The sequence below is a fragment of the Polyergus mexicanus genome, unplaced genomic scaffold (assembly GCF_030449975.1).
Source record: "Polyergus mexicanus isolate NDT 795.1 unplaced genomic scaffold, iyPolMexi1.0 SCAF_25, whole genome shotgun sequence".
Taxonomy (NCBI): domain Eukaryota; kingdom Metazoa; phylum Arthropoda; class Insecta; order Hymenoptera; family Formicidae; genus Polyergus; species Polyergus mexicanus.
The window spans coordinates 4,244,737-4,269,223 of NW_027223345.1; the positions used below are offsets into that span (position 1 = coordinate 4,244,737).

The window sequence follows — 24,487 nt, forward strand, 5'->3', positions numbered from 1 at the left end:
TAATTATATAGTAGTAATTTATATTTAATAGTAATAATTTTAGCACACATAATTCATACATGTATTGTATATATGAAGAGCTTTTTTCTATCTGTCTTAAACGATAACTTTTTCTCCACACGCGTTAACGTAATGTTATAAACTGTGACCGCATATACATATATATTTGTTTCATCAATATACCAAAAATGACATAAAATCCAATTTTTATTTGTCGGCGATAAGCTCGCGCGAACAAATAAAAATATATTAATAAAAAATATACAATACTTTATACGATATTTCATTATTGTTTCAAATATTATTGTAACGAGCAAGATGTGTAAATACACGCAGTGACTTCAAAATTTGCACGATGTTGATATTTCTGCTCCATACATTTCTTGCTCCATACATTTAAACGAATTTATGATCAAATTTTCTGCGCCACTGTAATGACGTTATTACGATGTATTTTATATTAGTTATTATTTGTGTATTTTGTATATAATTACAATTAAGAAATAAAGCCACTTTAATAAGAGTGCCATTTATTGAATTTAATGTATTTTCTTTTCCATATCACTTTCGATCCGCGAGGCAGAAATTGCACGTAAGTTAGTGGAACTAGAGTTGGTAAAAAACTCGTTACACATTATACACGAAGCTGTTACACGCTTAACAATTTGTTGAAATCAATAGCATTGTATAACAATGGCACAATGGTCTTGTAATGTAACTTCTATTTTTTAACAAATTTACATAATAAAAATGTATAAAATAATTAATATTATAAAAATATATCGTTATAAAAAACAAATAACGTAACAAATAATAAAAATTAATGTTTATCATAAATTTAAATAAAAATTAAACGCATTTTTACTATTTCGTTCGATAACAATAATTTAGGCCTTTGGAGGCAAATTAACAATATTATTATATACATCTTATTATTTATTGTTTAAATATATATTGTATAAAATATGTAATATATCATTAAAGCACACAAGTAATAATCGTATTAGTATTTTTGATTCTAAGAATTTGTTATTATATTTTGCTTTGCTCGTAATATATAATGTAATTCAGAACCATAATATTTACTTATCACTGCTAATTACAACTCGATTATTTTCAGGACGCCACAATAAAGAAATCTGTACAAACTGCGTCAGAAATTAAACCTATATTGCAACGAATATATATTAATAAATTTAATGATGAATCGAAAGATTCCTTCGTAAGAAAACATACAGCGAAAAATTTAAAGAAGAAACCGAGTAAACTTCGGTGGGTGTATCCACATAATGTCAAATGGAAAAAATTTTCGCATAGCTTAGAAATGCATAAAAAAATATTACAGCCGCAAGAAAAATCTTTAAATGAACAAGTTATGTTACCAAAATTCTCTCCTATAAATAATCAAAATAGAAATATAAATCTCTCACCTGATATGGAGATCGTCAAAATTGCAACGATTGTTGAGATCATTCGGCAAAAGCGGCAAAGAAATGCGCAAATATCAGGAGCAATAGAGAATATACAGAAAATAATTGAAAAGAAACGTTTGAAACGTTCGTCTCACGAATCAGTAGTAACTACGAATTCATGGCATGATCGAGAGAAAAAATCTTTCGCATCGAACAAGCGAGCTCGTTATCCAAAATCTTATTATCGGGATCAAGGAAGAACGTCTTTGCCAACGAGAAAACGTGCGATTGATCTTAAAGTAGCGAGCAACATTGCGATACCGAGTACTGTATTTTATAAACGCATTTGGGAATATATTAACGGTACTCGTCCTCATTCCGATATTATCGGCGACTATGGTTTCTTGCAAAATAATTCTGCGAAAGAAAAGAATAATTTAACATGCACTGACAAAAATCAGATTACGGTTTCACAATCGCAGAGGCACAAGTTACAGGTGATAAATCCTAACATTAAACCGGAACGAGATTTTTATAAACGCATTTGGGATATAATCAATGCAACTCAGTTGACACATGGAGGTACGAAAGCTCGTTCTAAACGAAATGTCAATATTCCGGAAAGTAATATTTCGACTCAATTATGCGTACAAGAGAAAAAAACCGATTATGCGGAGGACAAGCGACCGCAAGCGATAAATGATAAAGTGACCCTCGATATCGCGGAGACGATAAAATCGCGAAAAATATCTGATCCTTATATATCAGGCTTCACAAATAAAACTCAACGGCAACCTAAGACTACAATACCGATAGTGAACACGATAAAATTAAATAATGATTTGATCTTGTCGCCGTACATAAATACCGCAAGTGCTTCCGAAGTGGCTGACTTGAATAAATTTCCTGATAATGTCGAAACTAATATCGATTATTTGTCTTCCGATAATTCAACGAAATATGAAAAGCGTAACAGATCGCAAAAAATCATCACTGAGACAAGACCGCCGTATTCTTCTCAAGAACAAGAAAATTCTACAATTTCGTCATCTTCGTCAATCGAGCATACGATTGATAATACTTCGGAGAAGGAAGATCAAACGAAACATACAGAAAATTATTCAATAAATACGACTCCGATTTATGATCCTTCATATATACCTTACGTAGAGGTACCAGATTATACCGATCAACAAGAGGACAATTTAGATAAAGATAATCAGAACTCAACTGTAGGAAAATATAAAGAATACGATGATGTTGATTTTGAAAGACACTACAATCCTGATGAAGAGTTCTCGTCGAAGTCTCCAAACGCTGAGATTAAAGTATTACAGAATATCCAAACCGGAAATAACGTGCCGGAGATTTTATTGAATGTAAATATCTCGCATTCAGATTGCACAGAAAATAAAGATTCTAGCGAATGTATTGATAAGTATGATGTTAGAGATACCAAATTACACGATAATAATAGAGAAACAAGCGGCGACGTTCAACGTTCTAAAGAAGATTCGGTAGAATCCAACGAAGGTGAAAACTCTCCCATAGATTTCGTTGATTTTGATATAAATGAATATAAAAAACCGTTCAATTTGGATGATTTTATTAAAAATGATTCTACATTTGAAAGTATACAGACTAATCGTAGCAAGGGAAACGCGAAATACAAGGATAAGAATAAAAATCCCGCAGATCGCAGCGAGGGATCTGAAGAGTTCGAGATATACGCCACGGTCCCAAAAGAAGAATCGTACGATTATTTCAGAAAGAACGAAAATCATGACGATGGAATCATTTTTGACGATAGAGATGAGGCGAAAAAGAACACCCACTCTACCGCGAAAGAGAAAGCGGAGGACAGTGACGTAATCAGCGAAGATCACTATCATTATGACGATAAAGATTTTCTTAGACATATTTTCGGAGAGAATGACGATAAAGTATCATCCGAATCAATCGAGACGGAGGATAAATTTTTGTCCCGCTACTTTACAAAGGATGTTTTGGATCAATTGCGAGATAACTCAACAGCCGAAGAAGAGAGACAAAAAGAAGAGTCGAGGAATAAAGAAGAAATATATAAAACATTATCAAGAATTTTAGACAAGAAGGATCATTTCTCTAGATTAGATGATAATCTCGACAAAATGATTAAAGAAGGTGAAACGATTCCGATCAGATATAATAATTTCTGGAGCTTAGAATATGAATCGCCTCGTAAGAAAAATGAGGCGAGTGAAGAAACAGAAATTTAAAAAATACAAAATTATGTTAAATTATATTATAAATTACATATGTTAAATTATATACTTGTTACGTAACTATATAATTATATAAACTTATATGCTTGTTATCACATGTTTATATTTTTTTCAGAATTATCAATTAATTAATTAAAATAAGCAATTAATTGAAATTATTATGTCATTATTAAGTAATTAGATCCAATAGTATATAACAGTATCTATTTTGTTATCATAATAATAAATCTTGATTACAATGATAATATTAATAGAAATTAAATATGTATAATATATTCTGTAATAATACTCTTGATTAATATTCATTTTAATCGCGCAATTTATTATATATTGAATAAATATAATGTATTAAAAATATATAAAAAATATCCTGATAAGTCTATCCTTGAAACAGTAATAGGAAATATATAAAAACATATAGTATCTAGTTATACGAAGCTACACACGTATATATTTAAAAGACTATAAAATATTCTTTATAAGTAAAACATCTATATATTGTACAAACATGTACCCCTATACGCGAAGAAAATTTTATAGAGTACAAATTCCGTGAAAAATACATTTCCTTTTTTAACATTTATTGTAAAGTTGGAATATAAGATTTTTAATATATTGTTATAAAAATTCTAAATTATACATTTATTTTATTGTTTGTTAACAATCGTGTATTTGTTTGTGCATCAAAATATTTGAATAATTACAAAAAGAGAAATACTTCTTTGTAAAATATAATACGTACGTTGTATCATCGAATAAAAAAATCGTACATGATTTGTTATACTGTTACAGTCTTATATGTTAATATTTTCCACGATTACAAAACCAGTTATATTGTAATCTTTACTACAATATTTTCTCCGTATATAAGCCAAAATGTTACAGCATGTGTGAAAATTTTACATTAAAGTAATAATAGATCAATTCATTATTTAATTACTAGAGCAATTATTTTAAAGTTACAGATAAAGCATAATTATTATATAGAAGCGCTAATTGAAATAAATAAAATATATGCGCTGAGTGCAGGAAATTAAAGAAATCAAATTAAAGAAAGATAAGCAGCGGGGGTTTCCCTAGCGCGAGGGTTGAATCCGGCGTTTGCGGATATATAAGACCGTCGAGTAGTCTGTTCAGTGTCATTCGTCGGCATTTTACAATTCCAACAGTTTCGCCTTCTCAAGTTGCCGTATCGATCAGGTAAATGTATATCGTATAGAGAATCGTATTTTCGAAACGTTCTTTTCGAAATTGCAAACGATATTTCCTCTTTTCCGCCCCGCGAAAACGCGCGTTTCTCTATCAAAAAATTCATCGATTTATTCATCCACGTGTCTACAAAGATTCACTCAAGCATCGTTGATCGATCGATCGCATTTAATCGATCAACGTCATTGTTCGTGCAACATACGTTAATGGCGGTATCGAATGCTGTCCGCGCGATCCTTGGTCTTGAATCCTTAAGTGTTTCCTGGATGCCGAGAAAGAGAGGGAGACGAAGAGGGAGAAAGAGAGAGGGAGACGGTAACTACAGTACGGAAGACCAAGTTACCTTCCATCCATATTTATTATGTTTATGTGTTCACAATGTGAACGTTAAGACGAACGCGGAAGCGCGATTAACAGAGACGGATTGCCGGTTATAAACGACCGTATCTATAAAAAAGAAGTTGCGACAGGACGCACCTCTTCTCGAAGTACGAGGCGAGGAGAGAAACTTGGCGGGAGATATTCGGCAACGCATCGCGGCAGAGACGGTTACATATCATTTTAATTAAATGAATAATTAATTGTATCACATATCTGGTATTCTTCTTTTTCTTTTGGAAATTCGTTGTTATCAGAATGGGATTTTACCCGGGCCGATGACGTACAGCTTCATGATTGCGGTATGTGAACACGTGTACTTTTAATGGACTTTTTCCATCAATTTTTTTCATTCCCCCCCCCTCCCCCCCCCTCAAAAAGAGTGATACCTTTTTAAAACCCGAGTTATCCCTGAAAGTTCATCGAGTTCAGTTGCGTCCATCTCCCTCTCTGTCCTTCCTTTCGAGCGAGCGCTGATCGCAAACCGGAAATTCAAAACAGACGGCGCGTGTGTACGGCGGAAAGAACATTTTTCGCATTGCCTCACTCTTTTTGGAATATCTATTTATGATATGCATATCGGCTTTATAAAATTTAAGTTGCTATACATAATTAGAGAATTCTTTAACTCTTGTGGAAGATTGGTCGATAAATTCTTTTTTTCTCGATATTTGTAAATATAAGTCTAAGTTATGTATTGCAATATTTCGAAAAAAAGAAACGAATAAAAAAAAAACAGATAAACATATATGAAATATTAGTAAAAGTAAGAATCATTACACAATAAATAAATCATATAATTAATAAATAATAAATACACAATAGAAATAAATTATATAATTTTTTTTTTTTTTTTTTTTTTTTAGAATTATCTTCTTAAAGAAATAAAAATATTTCTCTCATGTCTAACTAATGTGTGTTGACTAATTTTGATGTCTATCCTTTTTACCATTGTAGAAACAAATATAATAACTGCGCGATTCAATAATACATGATCTAAATCTAAATTATTAATAATAAAGGTTTATTTAGATTATATATTAACATTCGAACGACATAAGAACAGCTTGAATAGAATTCAGAATGTATAATTTTAATTTCACATCGTATAGTGTTGCAAGACATCGCTGTACATCTATTCAGACTATCACTTTCTATTTCATCATCTGTGCATGCATGTGTTCGTGTGTGTATGCGTTCATGCGCGCGCGCGCGCGCGAGTATATTAAAATTTTTTATATTTTTATAAATCTCCAAATAATCATAGGTAAACTTTGACTATTGCTAACACATTGTGTAAATTTATATGCAGAATGTGGACGATGTAAGGAATAATTTTGTATAAATTTTTTAAATAGAAACCGTATCGAAAAATTGTTTTTTGACACAATCAAGAAAAATAGAAATTTATCGCCATTATATGTATGAGATCCCTTTTCTATTTCTATATTAATCAGCATAAAATTTTACTTGCTTTCGCTGCAAAAGTTTTTATCCTCATATACATGTACATTTATAAATAAAAGTTTAGACTTAAAAATATTTATTTTTCTTTCAGTTATGAATTCATCAAATCGAATCACAACAATTATATTGTGCGCCGTTGTTTTCGTTGCCATTTGCTTTGCTACATCTATGGCTGATACTGAACGAAATATCGGTAAGTAAATCTGTAATAAATCTCTATCAAATTATATCAATTAAAAATACAAATTGACCGCAATATATTTCTGTAAACCGGCTTTGCGCAGGTGTGTGCATTCGGAACTGTGCGCAATGCAAAAAGATGTTTGGCTCTTTTTTTATCGGACAGAAATGCGCTGATTTTTGTGTCCGTTACAAAGGAAAGCTTGTTCCGGATTGCGAGGACGAGTTTTCGATTCGTCCTTTCCTTCAGGTTCCTGAGAACGATTATTAAGCCTCTCAGAATCGATCAAAGTTCTTCGACTTTCTCATCTTTGCGTTGTAATATTAAATCACATGTGCAATTGCAGGAAAATGCAAATTTCGATGAAATAATTTTTCCTACGCGTTACGATTTATTATAACCAATAATATATCTGCAAATATTCATTATTATTACGCGAAAAATATATCTTTCGAAAGCATTATTGTCATTCAAATTGAAAAATCTGAAGAAATTCTGAGATGACGAGATAAAAACCTTTCAACTCTATCGCATTACAGGCTATCTGAAAATGGCTTGTAATGATAAACGAGAATTGTATAAAGATATCGATTAACTAATTTTTAATTAATTAATCTTATATTGTATTATATTGACAGTTATCGCTGTTATATAATTTTATAATAATATATATATTTATAATAATATTATTTATTTACTAATATACTTGTCAATATATATTATATATGCAAATATATATTTGTATATATATTTTTTTTTTAATCAGAGAGAGATATTAATTATCAAAGATATTAACTTAATAAGTACATGTGTGCGGGGTCTTTAAATACTGTCTGAATGAAAGATTTATTAATTTATAAAACAGGAAAAGCGAATCTGTGCTTAGTAAGTTTCGTGCAATGCCAAAAAAATGGAAAAATAATTTTTATTTTGAGAAAAAAGAAAATAATTATGAATCTGTTGATATTAATACATCATCTCTCTGTTCATCTAACTAGTCAAAGATATTTCTGCCACATACGTTAGATCCTTGAAATTAATGCGTATAAATATACATTACTTTTAAGTGATATATTGCTTGAAAAAAATGTATAATTATTTAGACAAGGATATTAGATCACCTTGCTTGAAAAATTGGACACGCGATGCAAAAAAAAAATATTTAAATATTTTTCGTATCAAATAGGCCAAAACCAAGGATGATTGGAAAATTTTTATATAGCTGATTGTCGATAATTGTAGCTATCAGTTGGTAATAATAATACGTATACATTTTGGGTTGGCAGATTTAAACTGCATATTTGTATGGGACATATGAATTTAATATATATTAATTGAAATACTTATAATATATTATATATACTATATATATTATTTGGCAGTGGTAGTATATTAAAAATAAATAAGAAAATATAATATTTGAGAAAGTATTAAATAACTTTCATGCTTAAATAAATGATAAAAAAAGATAATTGTTTCAGAGATATAACAAAATGCTTATATATAAAGATTTATATGTATTGTACACTGCTTGTAAAATTAAATATATATATAAAATTATACTGTATGTATGTGCGTGTGTAAAAAACGATGATTCAAAAATATTATTTTCAATCCTTTTTGCACTTTTTGTATATTTTGTCTGCTCTCAGTTGGCTACACTGCCATACCAGGTTCAAATTTTTACGAGTACAAAAGTTTAATAATAAAAATGCAAAAAATATAACGACAACGTCGTTAATTTATTATTAAACAACGCATACGTCAACATACCTGGCAATGATTATGTATCATTCGTAGCAAGCGATCTTTCGTTGCAGTTTGGCGGGAAATAACGGCGAGATAAATATGCGAGAGCTTCCGCCTTATCGAGACACGCACACACACACACACACACACATAAACGACGGAGCGAATCACCGACTGAAAAATCGCGATAGCGGGGTGAAATAACGATTATACGCGATGCTTGATACGTTAAACAAACGTCTAACACTTTATAAAAGATATTTGTAATAGTTTTTCGTGCACGAGATCTTTTTAAATAGTAAAAATTACGCAAGCAATACGGAGCGATTCGAACGTGACTTTACGATCATCACTACGCGTTCTGTGTGAAGTTTCTGCGAAACATCGATTCGGGTAGCCAACTGTGTAGAGTAATTATTTATTCCTAGTAATTATTTTTTCCTAGGAATAAAACTCGAAATATTTTGCTATGTATTAGAAATGTTTTAAATAATAAATTAATTGTATTAATTCATTTAATATATAACGTCTAATATTTTAAATAGTGTCGAAACATGCGATAAAAAAAATACGGATGGCATGATTTTTATTTAGATATAAGATTGTGAGATCAAAAATCTCTTTTTAGTTATAAATATCATTTTTGTCGACGAGATTAGACATTTATTGTAATGAAATAAAATCTTTGTAAAATCTCTTTATTATATACGATACGCACATAGAATATATCAATTAGAATATTAGTAAGAAAACTTTTTGATTATGGATTATTTTAAGAATTTATAAATGAAAGAAATGAGACGATATTTTCTTAGGACACTATGTTACATCGATAATCGTGATGAACATTGTGCATCTGCACGTACAAAAATTGATACGATTATAGGAAATTATATTATAAAATTATTACACGATAGGAGTACTGAATGGATACAGAAACAAGGCTTTATAGTCCACAAATTTTTAATTGAAGAGTATATATAAAATAAATGCATATACTTGTCTCAATAAAAGTGTTTTTTTTTGTTGTTTTTTTACCATAAATCCATAAATTGTTTACTCCCAAGCGTCCATTATTTTGGTGTAGGTGGAGTCACATAACATTCTGGAATTGTTGATAGGGTTTGCTTCAATTCCAATTGTTGCATCTAATAATAAAATTATATAGATAAAAATTTCTTAATTTTATCTTTTAAATTATGTATTGTTTAAATTCTTACACGTTGTCGCAATGCCTTTTCATTGATGGCTGCTCGTGTCAATAACAGTTTTACTTTTTCTAAAAGTTCGGATTTATGTATTAGTTGTTGCTTCAAAATACGAAAATCTCCATTATCATCTTCCTTTTGAGCCTTTTCTAACATAATTATTCTTTGTTCAGCCAGTTGTAAATCTGATTCCAAACTTATAACACGTTTCTGAGATTCCTCATATTGTCTTTGAAGTAAAATATTTCCATCGATTGTATTTATCTTTCTCTGTATTTAAAATATAATAACATATATATGATGATGTGTATAAAAAGACAAATATATATAATATCTAAAAATAGATTAATTTACTTGGTTGATTAAAAAGTGATTCTTTTTAGAATTAAATTTCAGTCTTTTATTCTCTGCCTGAAGTCTCTCGATAATTCGCTTCAATGTAAAAATTGTTTTCTCCATTTCAAAAGTAGATGTTTTGTTGCTTGATTCTGGCAATTCTTTATCTGATCTAGGAGTAGAATCAGAAGATTTTTCTGCTTTTAACAAAGTGATGTATCTGTAAAAATAAAAATACGATAATAATGTAATCGTTTTTTTTTAAATCTATATTCTTACAATAGAGAATAATATATATTAAAATAAACATACTTTTCCAAATGTTCGACTTTTTCTCGTAGTCTCGGAGTATCCGAATTGGCCTTTTCTAATTCTAGTCGTAATTCAAAATTTTCACTTTCTAACTTAAGATTCATCTTTTCAAGAATATCTTTAGTCGTATCTAATTTCTCCAATTGACTAATTACACATGTATTACCCTGAAAGATAGCATCTCATAACAATAAAAAAAGTGACATATTTATTTTATAAGCTTATAAAGTATACTAACCTGAGAAACTGCTTCCAAAGCCGCATTATGCCGTTTTAATTCTGCTATCTCTAGTATCAAATGTTCATTACTTTCTTTTTCTAAACGATCAGTTAATTCCTTAACACGTTCTCTCAATATTCGACATTCTTTTTCCAGTTCTTTTTCTATTGTGTTAAGCTGGATAGTTGAAACGGGTCTTGCCGATGAAATGCCGGATACAGTATCGCTTTCAAGTTTGAGCTTGCTTCTCAAATGCCATTTTTCTCTTTCCATACACGAAACGACAGATCGAAGTTTCTCATAATTTGTAAGCAATTTTTCATAGTCATTAGTCTTCTCTTTAAGTTTTTCTTTTAACTTTTCTGCTGTTTGCTGCCACTTTTTTTGCTTTTCCCACAATGAAAGATCCTCCGCAGTCTATTCAAAGAAAGATCAATTTCAATATATATATATATATGTACTATTAAAACAATGTTTTGTTATGACTTACTCTTTTTTATACCTTAGCTTTTTTAATTTCCTGCGCCAGATATTCTCGATCTAACTGTGTCTTTGCTTTATGTAACTCTTCTTCTAGAGATGTTACCTTACGCTCGAGTTGCGCTTCACGTTGCGATATTTTTTTCTCCTGAGTTTTTGTCGCCATATATCTGAAATAAATCAAATATTTTTAATTCATATATTTGTTACAATCAAAGTTAAAATCAATTTAAAAAGAAATAAAAATTTATTTTAATACTTATAAATTAGCAAATTTACTTGCGACTAAGTTGCTGCTTTAAATCAGCTATTTCAGACTTGTACGTTTTTTCCTTTTCCATTAAAGACTGAAGCTGCCGACGTAAAACATCTATTTGATTTTGTTGTTGCATTTGATCACGATGACTATGATGTGGCGCTTCATTTACTTTTGTATCCCGTACTGTCATTTGCTGAGATCGATTTACAGACTCTATTAATTCAACTTCATTCTATATAATAAAAAATATATTTTTAAGAAATTGAACAATTATGTACAATATTATTCAATAACAAATTTAATAAAATTATGACACCTGTAATTGTTGACATGCAAGAGTTAATTCATATATTTTGTCATCTTTTTCTTGTAGCTCCTTCATCAAGGAAATATTTCCTTTTGTGAGTAACATACGATTTTCAGACAATTGCTGTCTAAGTGTGTCGGCTTCAGATTGCCATTTATTTGATTCACTACGATAACTTTCCAATTCATTTTTGTGTTGTTGCTCCAGTCTATAAGAACATGAATTATTTGTAATATATCATGCAACCATTTTCCATGTTCTCTTTTATTTTGCAAAATGTCATTTATTTTCGATATTGAAAAGTTGATTGAATTTGTGATTGTGAATAACATTTTATATTATCGTGAAACAAACCTTTCTCTCATACGATCCATATGTTTCAATCTTTCTTCCGCTAATCGATGCCAACGTTCGCTCAGTTCCTTGCTGATATTTAATTCTGCTTCAAGAGTAGATACCTTCTCACGTAGTCTCGCAGTTTCTTCTTCTTGGGCGGCATTGTTTCTCGGTACTTTTGCTGCGGTTTCATCGGACGTTGATGTTTTCTCAGAAATATTTTTCACACTTATAACCAGTTCTTCATTTCTGACTTCACTTTGCATAGCCAAAATGCGATCGTGCAAACTTTTAATCTCATCCTGGAAACAACTCGCTGCTCGACTATGTTCGTCCCTGTCCTCTTTCAATAAATTTTGGTATCTTAAAATAGTTTCCTCCTTTTGATTAATTAATTTCTGTAAACTGTTTATCGTCGATTTCAGAGCCAATTTGTCAGTACCATCGGTATTCGTGATACGCGATTGACTTATTAATTCATCGAGTACATTTTGTTTTTGCGCAAGATGCGAATCTTTTTCCTCGATCGTTTTATTCAGAGTATCTATTCTTGTTCGATATTGTAAATCTTTCTCCTCGATCGCTTTGTTTAAAGTATCCACCGTTGCTTGGTATTGCGTATCTTTTTCCATTATTGCTTTATTTAAAGCGTCCACTTTTGCTTTATACTCCGCTAATTGTGATTCACATTTGACGAGTATCACGGAACGTTCCGATGCGAGTTTCAACGCTTGATCCAACTGTTCATTAAGAATCACTGAATTGCTGCTCTCTTCTGTATTATTTCCCGCTTCTCGGAATGTACTTTTTACAGTTTCATTCGATTCAACAGATTTTTCTTTATTAATATCTTTAAACACAGTAATGTCTCCAGTATCTTGTATTTTTTTATTTAAGCAACAAGTATAGGTATCTGTTTGAACACTAATCACTTGAGTTTCCGTTTCTGCTTGAATAGATTTCGTCTCAACATTTGGTATATTAATTTGAAGCTGATTATCATGTTGTGGATACCAAGCTCTTTGAATATTTAACATGTCCTGTTCCATGCTTGTTATTACAGATTCGTATTCATTGAATTTACTATTGGCGATTTGCAGTTCATGCTCCAGATGAGCTATTCTCCGTTTATATTTAAAATCCTAATTAAAAAAATATAAAAATATGTATAAAAACTTTTTATAATACAGGAAGAATTCAACTTGAAGCCAACAATAAGGCATTATTAAAATATAAATCGTTATATAAAAATAAAAATTTACCAATAATTAACTAATATAAAAAAAATTAATTAAATAATATAAAAAATTTACAAAAATTAGAAATTAAAAATAGAAGTAAAATTAAAAATAAAAAATGTTTTAAGGTTATCCATATTATGATAGCTTAATATTATTTTGTCAAATTTTATTATTATAATAATTTTTATACTTTACTAGTTATCATATAAAAATTTACACTTAGAGTCTGTTGTGAAGATTCGGCAAAACGTTCCATCATTATTTGAACACTGCCAGCGCCAATTTGTTGCTCTAATATATCTTTCAAACGTTCGATAATTTCAAGACGAGCAGATAAGAGTTGCTGTTCGTACTTAATATCTTCATGACATTTTTTGGTTTTTTGAATTTCTGTATCGATATTTCGACGATTTATTTCTAATTTTGTAGCAAGTATAATTACTTTTTCTAAAGTACTTATGGGGGTTGATCCTGCATATTGGCACTGTAGAAAATATATAATATCTGTGTAATACCTGTAATACATATATACACAATGTAATATAGTTTCTATATAAGCAAAATAAAATATTTAAATCAATTTTTAATCATACTTGCAACGATTATCGCATTGTTTCCGATAATCTTCTACATAACTGCGCATCTCTTCATATTTTTTTTTTGAACTATCAAGTTCTTGTTGCATGCAAGATAGCTCGTTTTGCAGTCGCGTTTTCTGCGAAGTTAGTTCCATTTCTGACATCTTCTTACTTGTAAGTTCAAAATCAAGTCTTGAAATAGTGGCCTTGTCTTCACTTACAGCCTGCAAATCTAATATTTGATGCCTAAGACTATCTAACTCTAGTGTTTGTAATGAATTCAACGAATATTGCAAACGAGCTTCGTCTTTAGAAACTTGTAGCATTTTTTTCAAACTTTCATTCTCTATAACAAGCTGCATTTTTTCATTTTGCAGTTCCTGTATGCGATTATCATCCATTTGTGTAGCTTCTTGCAATACTATTTCTTTAAATAATTTTTTGTGTATCTGAATCAAGTTTTCTTGATTTTCAGAATTGACAATCGAGAGTTGTTTAATATTATCTTCGCACTTTGCTAATTGCGTTTGTGATATTTCATATAGTCTAGTCATCTGATCAGCTCGTTGTCTTTCAATCAACTCCTTGGCTTCAATCTCTTTTAATTTTTGTTGCATCGTTTCATTGTTATCGTTATTACAGTTATACGTTTTTCGCAAATCTTCCATAAGTTGATATTTCTCTTGCCTTATCATTTCTATTTCAGCTTTCAGAGATGATATTTCGCCGGAATCACGAAATATTATTGCATTTTCTAACAAAGCATGATAATGTATATTCAATTCCTCATATTTCTCTTTCAGTTCATTATGCACAGTTATGCTCACAGAATTGCATAAATTACTCTGCAACAGCGAAATTTCTGACAGCAAAGTTTTATTGCATTTGTTTGCATCGATAAGAGCTTTGTTAAAATCATTCTCCTTTTTAATTATGTCTTTTTGGTATTCATATAATCTGCCAGTTTCCTTATTAAGCAATTGTCGAAGACTCGCATTTTTCCTGTTCATAATTATTATTTCATTATAGGCATCTGCATATTCTCTCGTTTTTATTGCAAATTCTTTACGAACTTCATCGTCTCCGTTTTCTATAATTTGCCAATTTTTCTTATAAACTTCTAATTGATTTTTTAAACCATCTATTTCATCTTTCAATTCATTACTCTCTTGAATCAACAAGTCTTTTTGCTTTTCCCATTCCTCTGCCTCATTTTTATATGCTGTTTGCAAAGCTTTCATTTCCGTAAGACATGTCATTATCGCTTCATTTTCACTATGTTTCTCGGACAATTTATCCAAATCTATATTTTTAATCGCTGCTAAATCTTGTAATATAATATCCTTCTTTTGCAATTCTTTTCTATAAATTATGCATTTGAGTATGATTTATTAATTATAATAAAGATAATAGCAAATAATTAATTGCTTAATTGTATTAACAAATTTTATAAAATACCTTAGTAACCTAAGCTGTGACCTTAATTCAGTATTACTGCCTTGGACAACATTAAGATGTTCCTGTAATCTCATAGCTGGATGGTACCAACCAGCTAAATGTCTAACATCCAAAGCTTCTAATAATCGTTCCAATGTACTGGATTGTATTTCCACTTCACTCTTACCTACAAAAATATCATTTGCTTATTTTTAAGCAATTATTAATGTAATAAAATTAAGCAATGTTCATTATTTGCCAAAACATGAACAGAGAATGCGAGAAATTAAACAGATTTAATTTTAAAATTTTATTAATATTTTTTTATATTAGAGACAGAAAAGGAAAAAGAGAAAATAAAAGAAAATCTAGGGTGTCATAGAAATGAAAATGTGTGCAATACTAAAGTACCATTAAAGTTAGCGAAAACCATTCACCATCTTGATTGCGTATACTGTCCATAATCTCATGCATGCCTTTTCTAAGAGCCTCATTTTCTTCTATAATTATCTGAATATTTTGATTAACTTCGAAGATATCAGTTTTAGAAGATATTTGCATATTTTCTGATTCCATCAATTTAGTTGAATGTAAAAATTGATTACTAAAATCACCTAAATTGTCTGAAATGTCTAGTGTTTTTTCAGACTTGCTTAATTTATACTTCAACATCCTTATCTACAAAAAATAAAAATTTGTAATAAGTATTCTCTTAATATGTATTACGAATCATATATTATTATTATATATATTATTATATATATTATTATATATATTATTATATATATACTTAAATAAGAAAAATATGATTACATATATTTTATTATATATGTATTATATATATATTGTGTATATATATATATATATATATATATATATATATATATATATATATATATTATATGTTGCGCGGTATGTATGCGCGTGCACATGCATGTGTACATTATGTGTATATATATTTTATAAATTAGTTTTTCAATATATTATCTTACATCTGATTTTAATTCTAAATTTTCTTCTATGAGGCTTTTATTTTGTTGAATAAGTTGCTCCATTTTTCTCGATTCCTCTTTACGTTTTGCTATAACACTCTTAATCGATATTGATTCATCCTCTGGAATTCCTAACTTTTCTCTATTATGATATGAAAAGGTAATGTTATATTTACTTTCTCATGTCACACATACTATAAAAAATTTTTTTTAGAAAATTTTACCTAAGAGTTAAGATCTCCATTTCTTGATACGAATTTAACATCTCCAATTTATTAACAACATTGACTAAGTCTTCGATATGTTCATTCTTGTGATTTATTTTGATTTTTAATTCTTTAATTTCGTTCAATGTTTTAGCTAAAGTTTGATTTCCATCTTCATAATTTTTTAAGGTGGACAATACTTCACACAACTATATAAAAAAATATTAAAAAAAAAGAAATTTATATTATTTTTAGTATGTAACTCAATAAATAAATACAAAATATTCTAGAATTATTGCCACTCTTTTCATTTGCAGTTTTATTAATATATAATTAATTTATAATTAAGTTTTCCTTAACAGAAGTTTTCCTTAAAAACAGAAATTCTAACGCTTTGAAACTATGAAAAATTGATAATTAAAAACATTTCTATTCATTAAGTTTCCAAAGAGAATGCATATTTATAACTACATTTATTGAGTAATGTATGAAAAATTCGATGTAAAAATAAAATATTTAATAAAATTTTCATATTTTTATTTTAATGAAAAATGAACTCTATAAGATTGGTAAGATTCATAATATTAAAATTACAAGTGGCAATAACTCTACAGTATATACTTTATATACAGTTTATTATAAACCAGATATGAAAATATGGATGTCTAACTTTACTACTCTGTGATTTGGCATCATCCTGTGCTTGGGATAATGCATTTTCCAAATTAGAAATCTTTTCATTTGCAATTTGTATTTTTTTCAATAAACTTTTTTGCTCTTTCCGTTTGTCACTTTTTACAGACCTATGAAATATATCAACTTGAAAACAAACAACTAAACATAATAACTAAAAATGATGATCTGGATAAAATTACAAATATATATACATATAGAAAATGTTACTTACTCCTGGGCTGCCTGTGCTTTTAATTTTTCTATAAGTGCAGCACTCTCATTTATTTCAACAATTGCATCGGAGAGTTTAGTTTGCAATTCGATTATAATAGCATCCCGACGAGCTATTTCATCATTTAGATGAATAATCTGTGATTTATTTTCTTCTTTTGCTGATGTAACAGACTGCATTAAGGACTGTGATACACTTTTTTTTAAATGCGCAATTTCCATATCTTTTTCATTCAATATACCCTTATAACATAAATAATCCAAATTTATATATGTATATTCTTTTATTTTGTAATGTAAATGTTTTATTGAATTTATATAGTACCTTCCATTCAGATATTCTAGTGTCAATAGCTACTCCAAATTCATCTAACATTTTGTCTCTGTCTATTTGTTGTGCTGTTATCTCTTCTACTTGAATAATCAAAGCTTCATTTTCTTGTTCTAATTTCTTAATCTTATCTGAAAATACCATAGCATTTATGTTTATTTATGAAATTATAATAATACTACATGATACAATAATATACATAATACAAAATATATATTATTTAGGTAAGCACCTTTATATTCTGTAACTTTTATTTGAGTTGAATGAAGTTCTTGTGTCATTTCATTCATTTTCTCTGTTGCATCTTCCATTTCATCTTTCAATGTCGTTAATTGTTTTTTAAGAATCTCATTCTCCTTGTCCAAACCCTAGAAAATGAAAAGTAGTAACAAGGAAACTTTAGTTTTTTATTATATAATAAGAAAACTCTAGTTTTTTACTATATTACCTCCAATTCAATCATAAGTGTTTTAACTTTTTTATTTGTATCTGTATATCTGGCTTGTGTATCTGGATAAGTAGCATGTTCTCTTGCATCCTTTACATAAAATAAAATTATTGATAATAAAATACAATATTTTATTAATATGCTCTACAAATAATTAAAAAAAAACTTACTTTAATAAAACCATCACTTTCTTGTTTTATTGCAGATATATCATGATCTGTGAAAAAAATTATATAATATAAATGTATATAGAATCAAAATTGTACAAATTATCAAAGTAACTTGTCTTAAAATCTTTATAAATGATTCCAAGAGTCAAAATGTATAAACATATACAAATTTTGATAATACGTTACCTTTGGTCTTTTGTTTGGCCTCTGGACGTAAAGAAGCTATTGTTTCTTTCAATTCATCGCATTCAAGAAGTAAGGCCTCAACCTAACATCAATAAATTAATTTTACACATGCAATATATATTACATAGCAGAAAAGGAAAGCTTATTATATAAATTTTTTCCTTTTAATAAAAAAAATAAGCAAAAATATTAAATATACATAATAGCAAATAAATTCTTTACTTGATTATCTTTATAAGTCAACATTTCTTGCGATAATCTCATGAGTGTTCGCAGATTATATACGTCGGTAATCTCGTTTACATCACATCGAACCACTTCTGGAAAGAGATCCTCAATTTCTTCGTCTGTTAAAGACGAAACATTTACAGATAATATTCTGTCCCAATCGGTGCGAACCATTTTTCGCGATAATAATTAAACCGAGAAGAAAAGAAAAAAAAAGTAAGTCATTTAATCTTTATTTGCTATGGCTGTATATTTACAACAGTTTACAAACATCACCATGTAGCTTAGACTAATATTTCGTGTAGAGCTGCCGTCAATGGCAAGTACAAGCAAATGTCAAGTGGACAACTATGGGCAAATAACACCAAAGACCAATGACAGAACACATCAATATTCTTCAGAGGCCGATATCATCAACCAATCAAACTCAAACGGAGATGCTCAATTTGAGCAGCGTAAATTTGATTGGTTGATACTATCGGCTTCCGAAGCTACTGCAGAAGGATTGGGTGCGTTCAGGAGATACAACCGTTGAGTGGCACTCGAACGTGATTGGTTCTTACTTCTAGAACCAACAAATCAACGTCGAGTATTGACAAGGCGATGCTCAACAGTTGTGTTTTCTGAACGCGCCCATTAACGCTACGCATCTTCATGCAAACCTGCTTTGATTGGAATTTTTCATCACTTTCTTCCCGGAGTTCCCGGTTCCCAGTTCCCGGCACCATCCGGCATCCGGCCGCCAGTCGGTTCTCTTCTCCCAGTTTCCCAATTTCCGTTTGATTAGATGTGATAGTGATAGTTTGATAGTGTGATTAGATCCTGCCGGACAGTTGATTGTAACACGGCGTGAATCTCAAGCCAGATTAGGTTCCACGATATCTAAAAGATATCCATGAAATAGAAGAGGAAAAACTGTGTGTGCTCGTGTGTGAATTAAGTAGAGAAAGTTAGTTGAAATTTTATATCTAAATACAATATTATTTCTTTAATCGTGATGCCATATTATCATAAATAGTGAATAACGCACAAACAAGTTTTTCGTGAGCTGATGTTATCTCTCATTTTAGATCCTTTCTTTCTTGGATTAATTTACGGCCTCTAGAATGGAAACGGTTACTAGCGACGAAACGATTATCGCTTCTGAGGTTAGTATATTTATTCTTTCTCATACGTGAAATTCTTAAAAAATGCGATGCTAATTAAAATTATCTCTTTTCGTTTAACCGATAAAAGAAAAATTATTTAATATGTACATATATATTCTCTCTTTCTCAAATAGACCTTGATAAAAGATAAATATGATTTGAAAGTCATTTCATGTTTAATCTTATTTGTGAGAGAAAGTTTTTATGAATATTTATGAAAGGTGAAATATTAAAGTTTAAATTACATATATAATCTTGAAAATAAAAATTTAGTTTTACTAGAATCGTTTATACATAAAAATTCAATTGTTTTGTTATCGTTGTTTAGTCAATTATAAATGTTTATGTAACAATTTATATAATTTGTTTATTAATGTAGAAAATTATTTTTTATGTCATCATCTTATATACACACACACACACCCAAGAATATATTTATACTTCTACATATATAAGAGAAAATTCTATTTTATATCATTGATTATTAATCTATTATATTATTTTGAATTATTATATTTGATTATAACAAAATTTTGATATATCTGTGTATATATTAAATAATAATATATAAATTTATTAGAAAGTTTGCATATATGTATTGCATAAATAGAAAATGATAGTAAAAATATATTTAAAAAATAAAAAGAGTTAAAATAATATTAATATATTATCTATAAATAAAATTAAGGAGTAACTTTTTTCCCTTTATTGGAACAGGACAAAATTAGAAAATCTTTACACGAATTGCAGCCATCAGCCACTGATAAAGAAACTTTAGTTGGTGCTGATAGAATGATCAAATCTACTCAAAAATCAAAAAAAGCAAAATCAAAGAGGTAAATTATTTTCAAAAAATTAATTATGAAAATATTGTAATAAGATTGATATAAATCCTTATATGTTGTATCTTTTAGGAATGTATCTCAAATAACAAAAGACGGTTCTAAACACAAAGATGTGAAAACCAAAGACAAGGCTGTACAAACTGTACAAGAGGGGACAAAGAGGGTACAAATAGAGCCTGAAGATTTAACATCCACAGGTACATTTAAAAAGTCACATTTTTTTTGTATTCTTTTGTCTTTCCTGGGTAGAGGAAAAATATTGGGGTCCTACTGGGATTTGATCCTGGGATCTCTCTTTCAACTGGCAACCACTCTATCATTAAGCTACTATGCTATTGTATTCTTGTTGTTCTCTTATACTTTATACTTTTGAAATCAAAATACATATAAAAAAATGTTAATTTTCTCTAAAATATTTTTTAGATGTAGCTGGCCCGAGTGAAAATTATTGGCAAATCCTAAGTGAAAGGCGACGTATAGCACTTAAAGATGCTTTAGAGAAAAATGAAGAACTTGTAGAACATATTGAAAAGTTAGAAGAAGAAAATCGTGTCTATAAAGAAATGTTAAATGAGACAAGAGCACTTGTTGCTGTGCTGCAGGTAATAGTCTTTGTATTGTAAATGGGTATTGTGTGTATTTAGGCTTAACATAATTACTAGTCTATAACTATACTATTTTGTTGCAGGAGATGATTGGAGATGACAGAAGTGGCATAAATAATTCATTAGAAGATAGTACCCTTTAACATTAGATATTTATTTTTTTAATAAGAAAATAAAAAAAGAACAATATAAAAAAATCGGTAAGTCTCCACGTAAAATTTTTGCAAATATATGTTTTCATTATACATTTCAAATATACGTTTTTTATAAAGTTTCAATTTTTTATTTCAATAGGTTATTGCATATGTGAATATGTAAGATCCTTTCTTTGTAAGATATATATATGTTTAACACTTGTTAAATATTTCTAGTATTATTTAATAATAGAAACTGTTAAAGTTTTTTTACATTGTTCTTTTCTCATGACTTTATTGCTAATGAAATTAATATCATTTAGCATGTATATTGCATTATAGTAGAAAAATCATAAAAAAATACTATTATTATTTCTCAAACTTGTATTATACACATGACTCGCCTAGAATACACAGTTACGAGCATTTACTTAAACTCTCGTAAAAATTATATAGAGATTTATAATTTGTGTACAAAATAATAAAAAGATGTAAAAGTCTAAATTAAAATTGTTATTTATGTAAATACATATATTTCTGTTTAGACAAAAAACGCGTCGAAATATCAGGTACAAATTAATATTAGTGTAAATTCAAATATAAAAAATAAAATAAATATTCTGTCCTTAAAATAAATAAAAAAGAATACATATATAACATCTGTTGTAAAAATATTACTTTTGATCAATTATTTTGTCTTGGTATATGACACATAACATCAAATTGACATTCTTCTTCGCGATCTGGATATGCCATTTTCATAATAGATATCGGACATGGCATATCATTTGGACAGCCTGATAAATACATCGGTCGTTCCTGAAGCATGAATAGAATACTAGGACCTTGAGATGCGCAACTAGAAAGAATGCAACGAAAAGATTATATCTATGAGAAAATATATAACATAATTTTGTATAATCTTAAAACAAAAACATACTCGTATAAAATAAATGCTATGTTAGATGAAAATGTATCAATAATACTGCTTCTCCAAGCTCTGTTATTTTCTTGGTGCAGTGTGAAAGAATCGTGCATCAAAGGATGTAGGTCTTTGGCTACTCCAAGTAAAGCCAATAATTTCAGAATTGTCCCAGAATGTGTAAAATAAGCTGTTGTTGTTGCCTCTTCTGTAGATCTGTAAAATAAATAATATTTTTCTAATATATAATTTCAATACAATTAAATTTAATTGCAAAATAAAAATTATACAATTTGCCATATTTATTGACAAAAGCCTTTTTTTCAATAAGGTATGATTGATTTTTTTTTAGTTCTTCAAACAAAAGGCCTCAACAAAATTAAATATAAAAATGCTTTTTGTAATATATAAAATAAAATATAATATATATAATATTCACAAGATTTTAAATTGAATTTATTATTATAATGGATATAGAGATTTGCATACCCAAAAAAATTAAACATATCTTTTAAGGCAGGACATGCTTGCTCATAAGTTAATGGATAACCATATCCATCAATCCAATAGAATTCTAAATCTTCTGCATATTCAAAGATCTGCATATTCAAAAATAAAACAAATTTATAATTTGATGTGTGAGTAAATTCCTTCATTTGGTAATTTATGTATATACACACATGTAATTATACTTTAATCTAAGATCTTACTGTGAAATCATTCAATGAAAATATTTTACACCAAGGAGATACCATACTCTGATTCCAAGCAGTTTCAAAGGCACACATAGTGTGCATTAAATGTGCGGTTTCTGGAAATAATAGTCACATTTACAATACAGTGAATAGTGAAATCTTGATAGTATAATATTGAATAATATTTATATGCATATGTTTAATAATAGTGCTAACCATAATCGATATTGTAACCAATACGCTCTTTAATATTATTTAACATATCTTTAACAATTTTGCTATCCAAAAATTTCGTTTTTTCTAATCTTGCATTTGAATTCTTATCAACTTCTTGACGCCAACGAGGACAAGCCTTGTAAAACTAAAAAAATATATATCAAAATAATCATCTAGAGAGAGAAAAATAGGAGAATGATAAATCATCTAAAAATTTAAAAATAATAGTGAGTAAAATTACTCTTATAACTGGATCTCGATATATCGGTGCTGGATACCAAATATTTTTACTATTATGCCAACCAAATAAACCAACAGTAAAATGCTTCGCGCTCTCCTCTGTACGTTGAGTGGAAGTATATCTGAACTAAAATTCATAGTTGATGATCAAAGAATACAAACATATATATAATATGATCAAATATTTTGTTATATATACTTTGTAGGTCTGATTGTTGTAAATTTCCGGCATCAGAGATGGAAATCTTGCCTGATATCTTTCTCCAAGATCAATCATTTCATTCTCTCCTTCTGCTGTCAATTTCATCATGTTTCTTTGAGTAAGCGACAGTTTCCATTTCTTAAACAAAGCTGCATCATCAGATGACAGACTTGTTATATTGTTTTCATAATTTTCTAATATTATACGCTGCAGTGGTGGTAACTCATTTATCATACGAGGTATATATTTCTTGCCTGGATAACGAGTCCCATGACGCAGAATTAACCAAATCTTTTTTTCCACACAATCTATAAATTAAATACATATATTAGTAGAACTTGTGACACAAGTTCAACCATATTAAATATATAAAAAGTAACTGGCAATATCATAGGATACCTGCGTATTTCAATTGTGATTAGTACTCTGCGTTGATACCACTGCTTTTTGAACCTAGTTTACATTCATAAGTATCATTATGCTTGGAATAATTAGAAGCGTAAGAAACATCCATAGTCATTATACAAAAGATAATAATTTCAATAAACAGTTTCCAAAGCATTTCGTGTATTAATCTTGTAACCTTTTTGTAATCGAAAACAAATAGACAAATAGTACTCTGCGTTGATACCACTGCTT

General features: G+C 29.0%; 5 protein-coding genes across 7 annotated transcripts; 3 read left to right on the forward strand and 2 right to left on the reverse strand.

Moving 5' to 3' along the window:
• Positions 1 to 1,435: 1,435 nt before the first annotated feature.
• LOC138943182 (putative uncharacterized protein DDB_G0281733) lies at positions 1,436 to 3,670 on the forward strand. Its single transcript, XM_070313765.1, has one exon. The coding sequence runs from the start codon at positions 1,436 to 1,438 to the stop codon at positions 3,668 to 3,670; it is 2,235 nt and encodes a 744-aa protein (XP_070169866.1).
• A 1,161-nt stretch (positions 3,671 to 4,831) lies between these two features.
• Positions 4,832 to 7,413, forward strand: Eh (Eclosion hormone). Its single transcript, XM_070313798.1, has 3 exons — positions 4,832 to 4,876; positions 6,822 to 6,923; positions 7,015 to 7,413. Exons 2-3 carry the CDS (start codon positions 6,824 to 6,826, stop codon positions 7,179 to 7,181), a joined length of 267 nt encoding a protein of 88 aa, XP_070169899.1. The 5' UTR covers positions 4,832 to 4,876; positions 6,822 to 6,823; the 3' UTR covers positions 7,182 to 7,413.
• A 2,207-nt stretch (positions 7,414 to 9,620) lies between these two features.
• Cep290 (Centrosomal protein 290kDa) lies at positions 9,621 to 19,050 on the reverse strand. 3 transcript variants are annotated; one of them, XM_070313747.1, is made up of 23 exons: positions 18,836 to 19,050; positions 18,614 to 18,695; positions 18,428 to 18,474; positions 18,258 to 18,347; positions 18,042 to 18,177; positions 17,804 to 17,940; positions 17,480 to 17,721; positions 17,243 to 17,375; positions 16,591 to 16,781; positions 16,367 to 16,508; positions 15,812 to 16,052; positions 15,396 to 15,561; positions 13,953 to 15,299; positions 13,577 to 13,874; positions 12,137 to 13,260; positions 11,792 to 11,990; positions 11,496 to 11,668; positions 11,239 to 11,386; positions 10,755 to 11,153; positions 10,517 to 10,683; positions 10,223 to 10,424; positions 9,881 to 10,138; positions 9,621 to 9,808 (listed from the first exon to the last, which is right to left on the reverse strand). In XM_070313747.1, exons 1-23 carry the CDS (start codon positions 19,013 to 19,015, stop codon positions 9,734 to 9,736), a joined length of 6,177 nt encoding a protein of 2,058 aa, XP_070169848.1. In that variant the 5' UTR covers positions 19,016 to 19,050; the 3' UTR covers positions 9,621 to 9,733. The 3 variants fall into 3 exon arrangements, with proteins under 3 accessions (XP_070169848.1, XP_070169847.1, XP_070169849.1); XM_070313746.1 differs by having other exon boundaries at positions 11,496 to 11,707; XM_070313748.1 differs by lacking the exons at positions 9,621 to 9,808; positions 9,881 to 10,138; positions 10,223 to 10,424; positions 10,517 to 10,683 and having other exon boundaries at positions 11,064 to 11,153; positions 11,227 to 11,386; positions 11,496 to 11,707.
• Positions 19,051 to 19,550: 500 nt separating this feature from the next.
• Positions 19,551 to 21,997, forward strand: LOC138943117 (geminin-like). The gene is made up of 6 exons (XM_070313650.1): positions 19,551 to 19,790; positions 19,912 to 19,989; positions 20,707 to 20,825; positions 20,904 to 21,031; positions 21,258 to 21,436; positions 21,523 to 21,997. Exons 2-6 carry the CDS (start codon positions 19,948 to 19,950, stop codon positions 21,580 to 21,582), a joined length of 528 nt encoding a protein of 175 aa, XP_070169751.1. The 5' UTR covers positions 19,551 to 19,790; positions 19,912 to 19,947; the 3' UTR covers positions 21,583 to 21,997.
• LOC138943116 (multiple inositol polyphosphate phosphatase 1) lies at positions 21,968 to 24,416 on the reverse strand. Its single transcript, XM_070313649.1, is given in 8 exon segments — positions 21,968 to 22,432; positions 22,514 to 22,711; positions 22,985 to 23,094; positions 23,206 to 23,306; positions 23,407 to 23,551; positions 23,648 to 23,773; positions 23,846 to 24,156; positions 24,248 to 24,416. Coding segments are annotated over 8 exon segments (1,329 nt in total). The 5' UTR covers positions 24,411 to 24,416; the 3' UTR covers positions 21,968 to 22,257.
• Between the last annotated feature and the right edge of the window lie 71 nt (positions 24,417 to 24,487).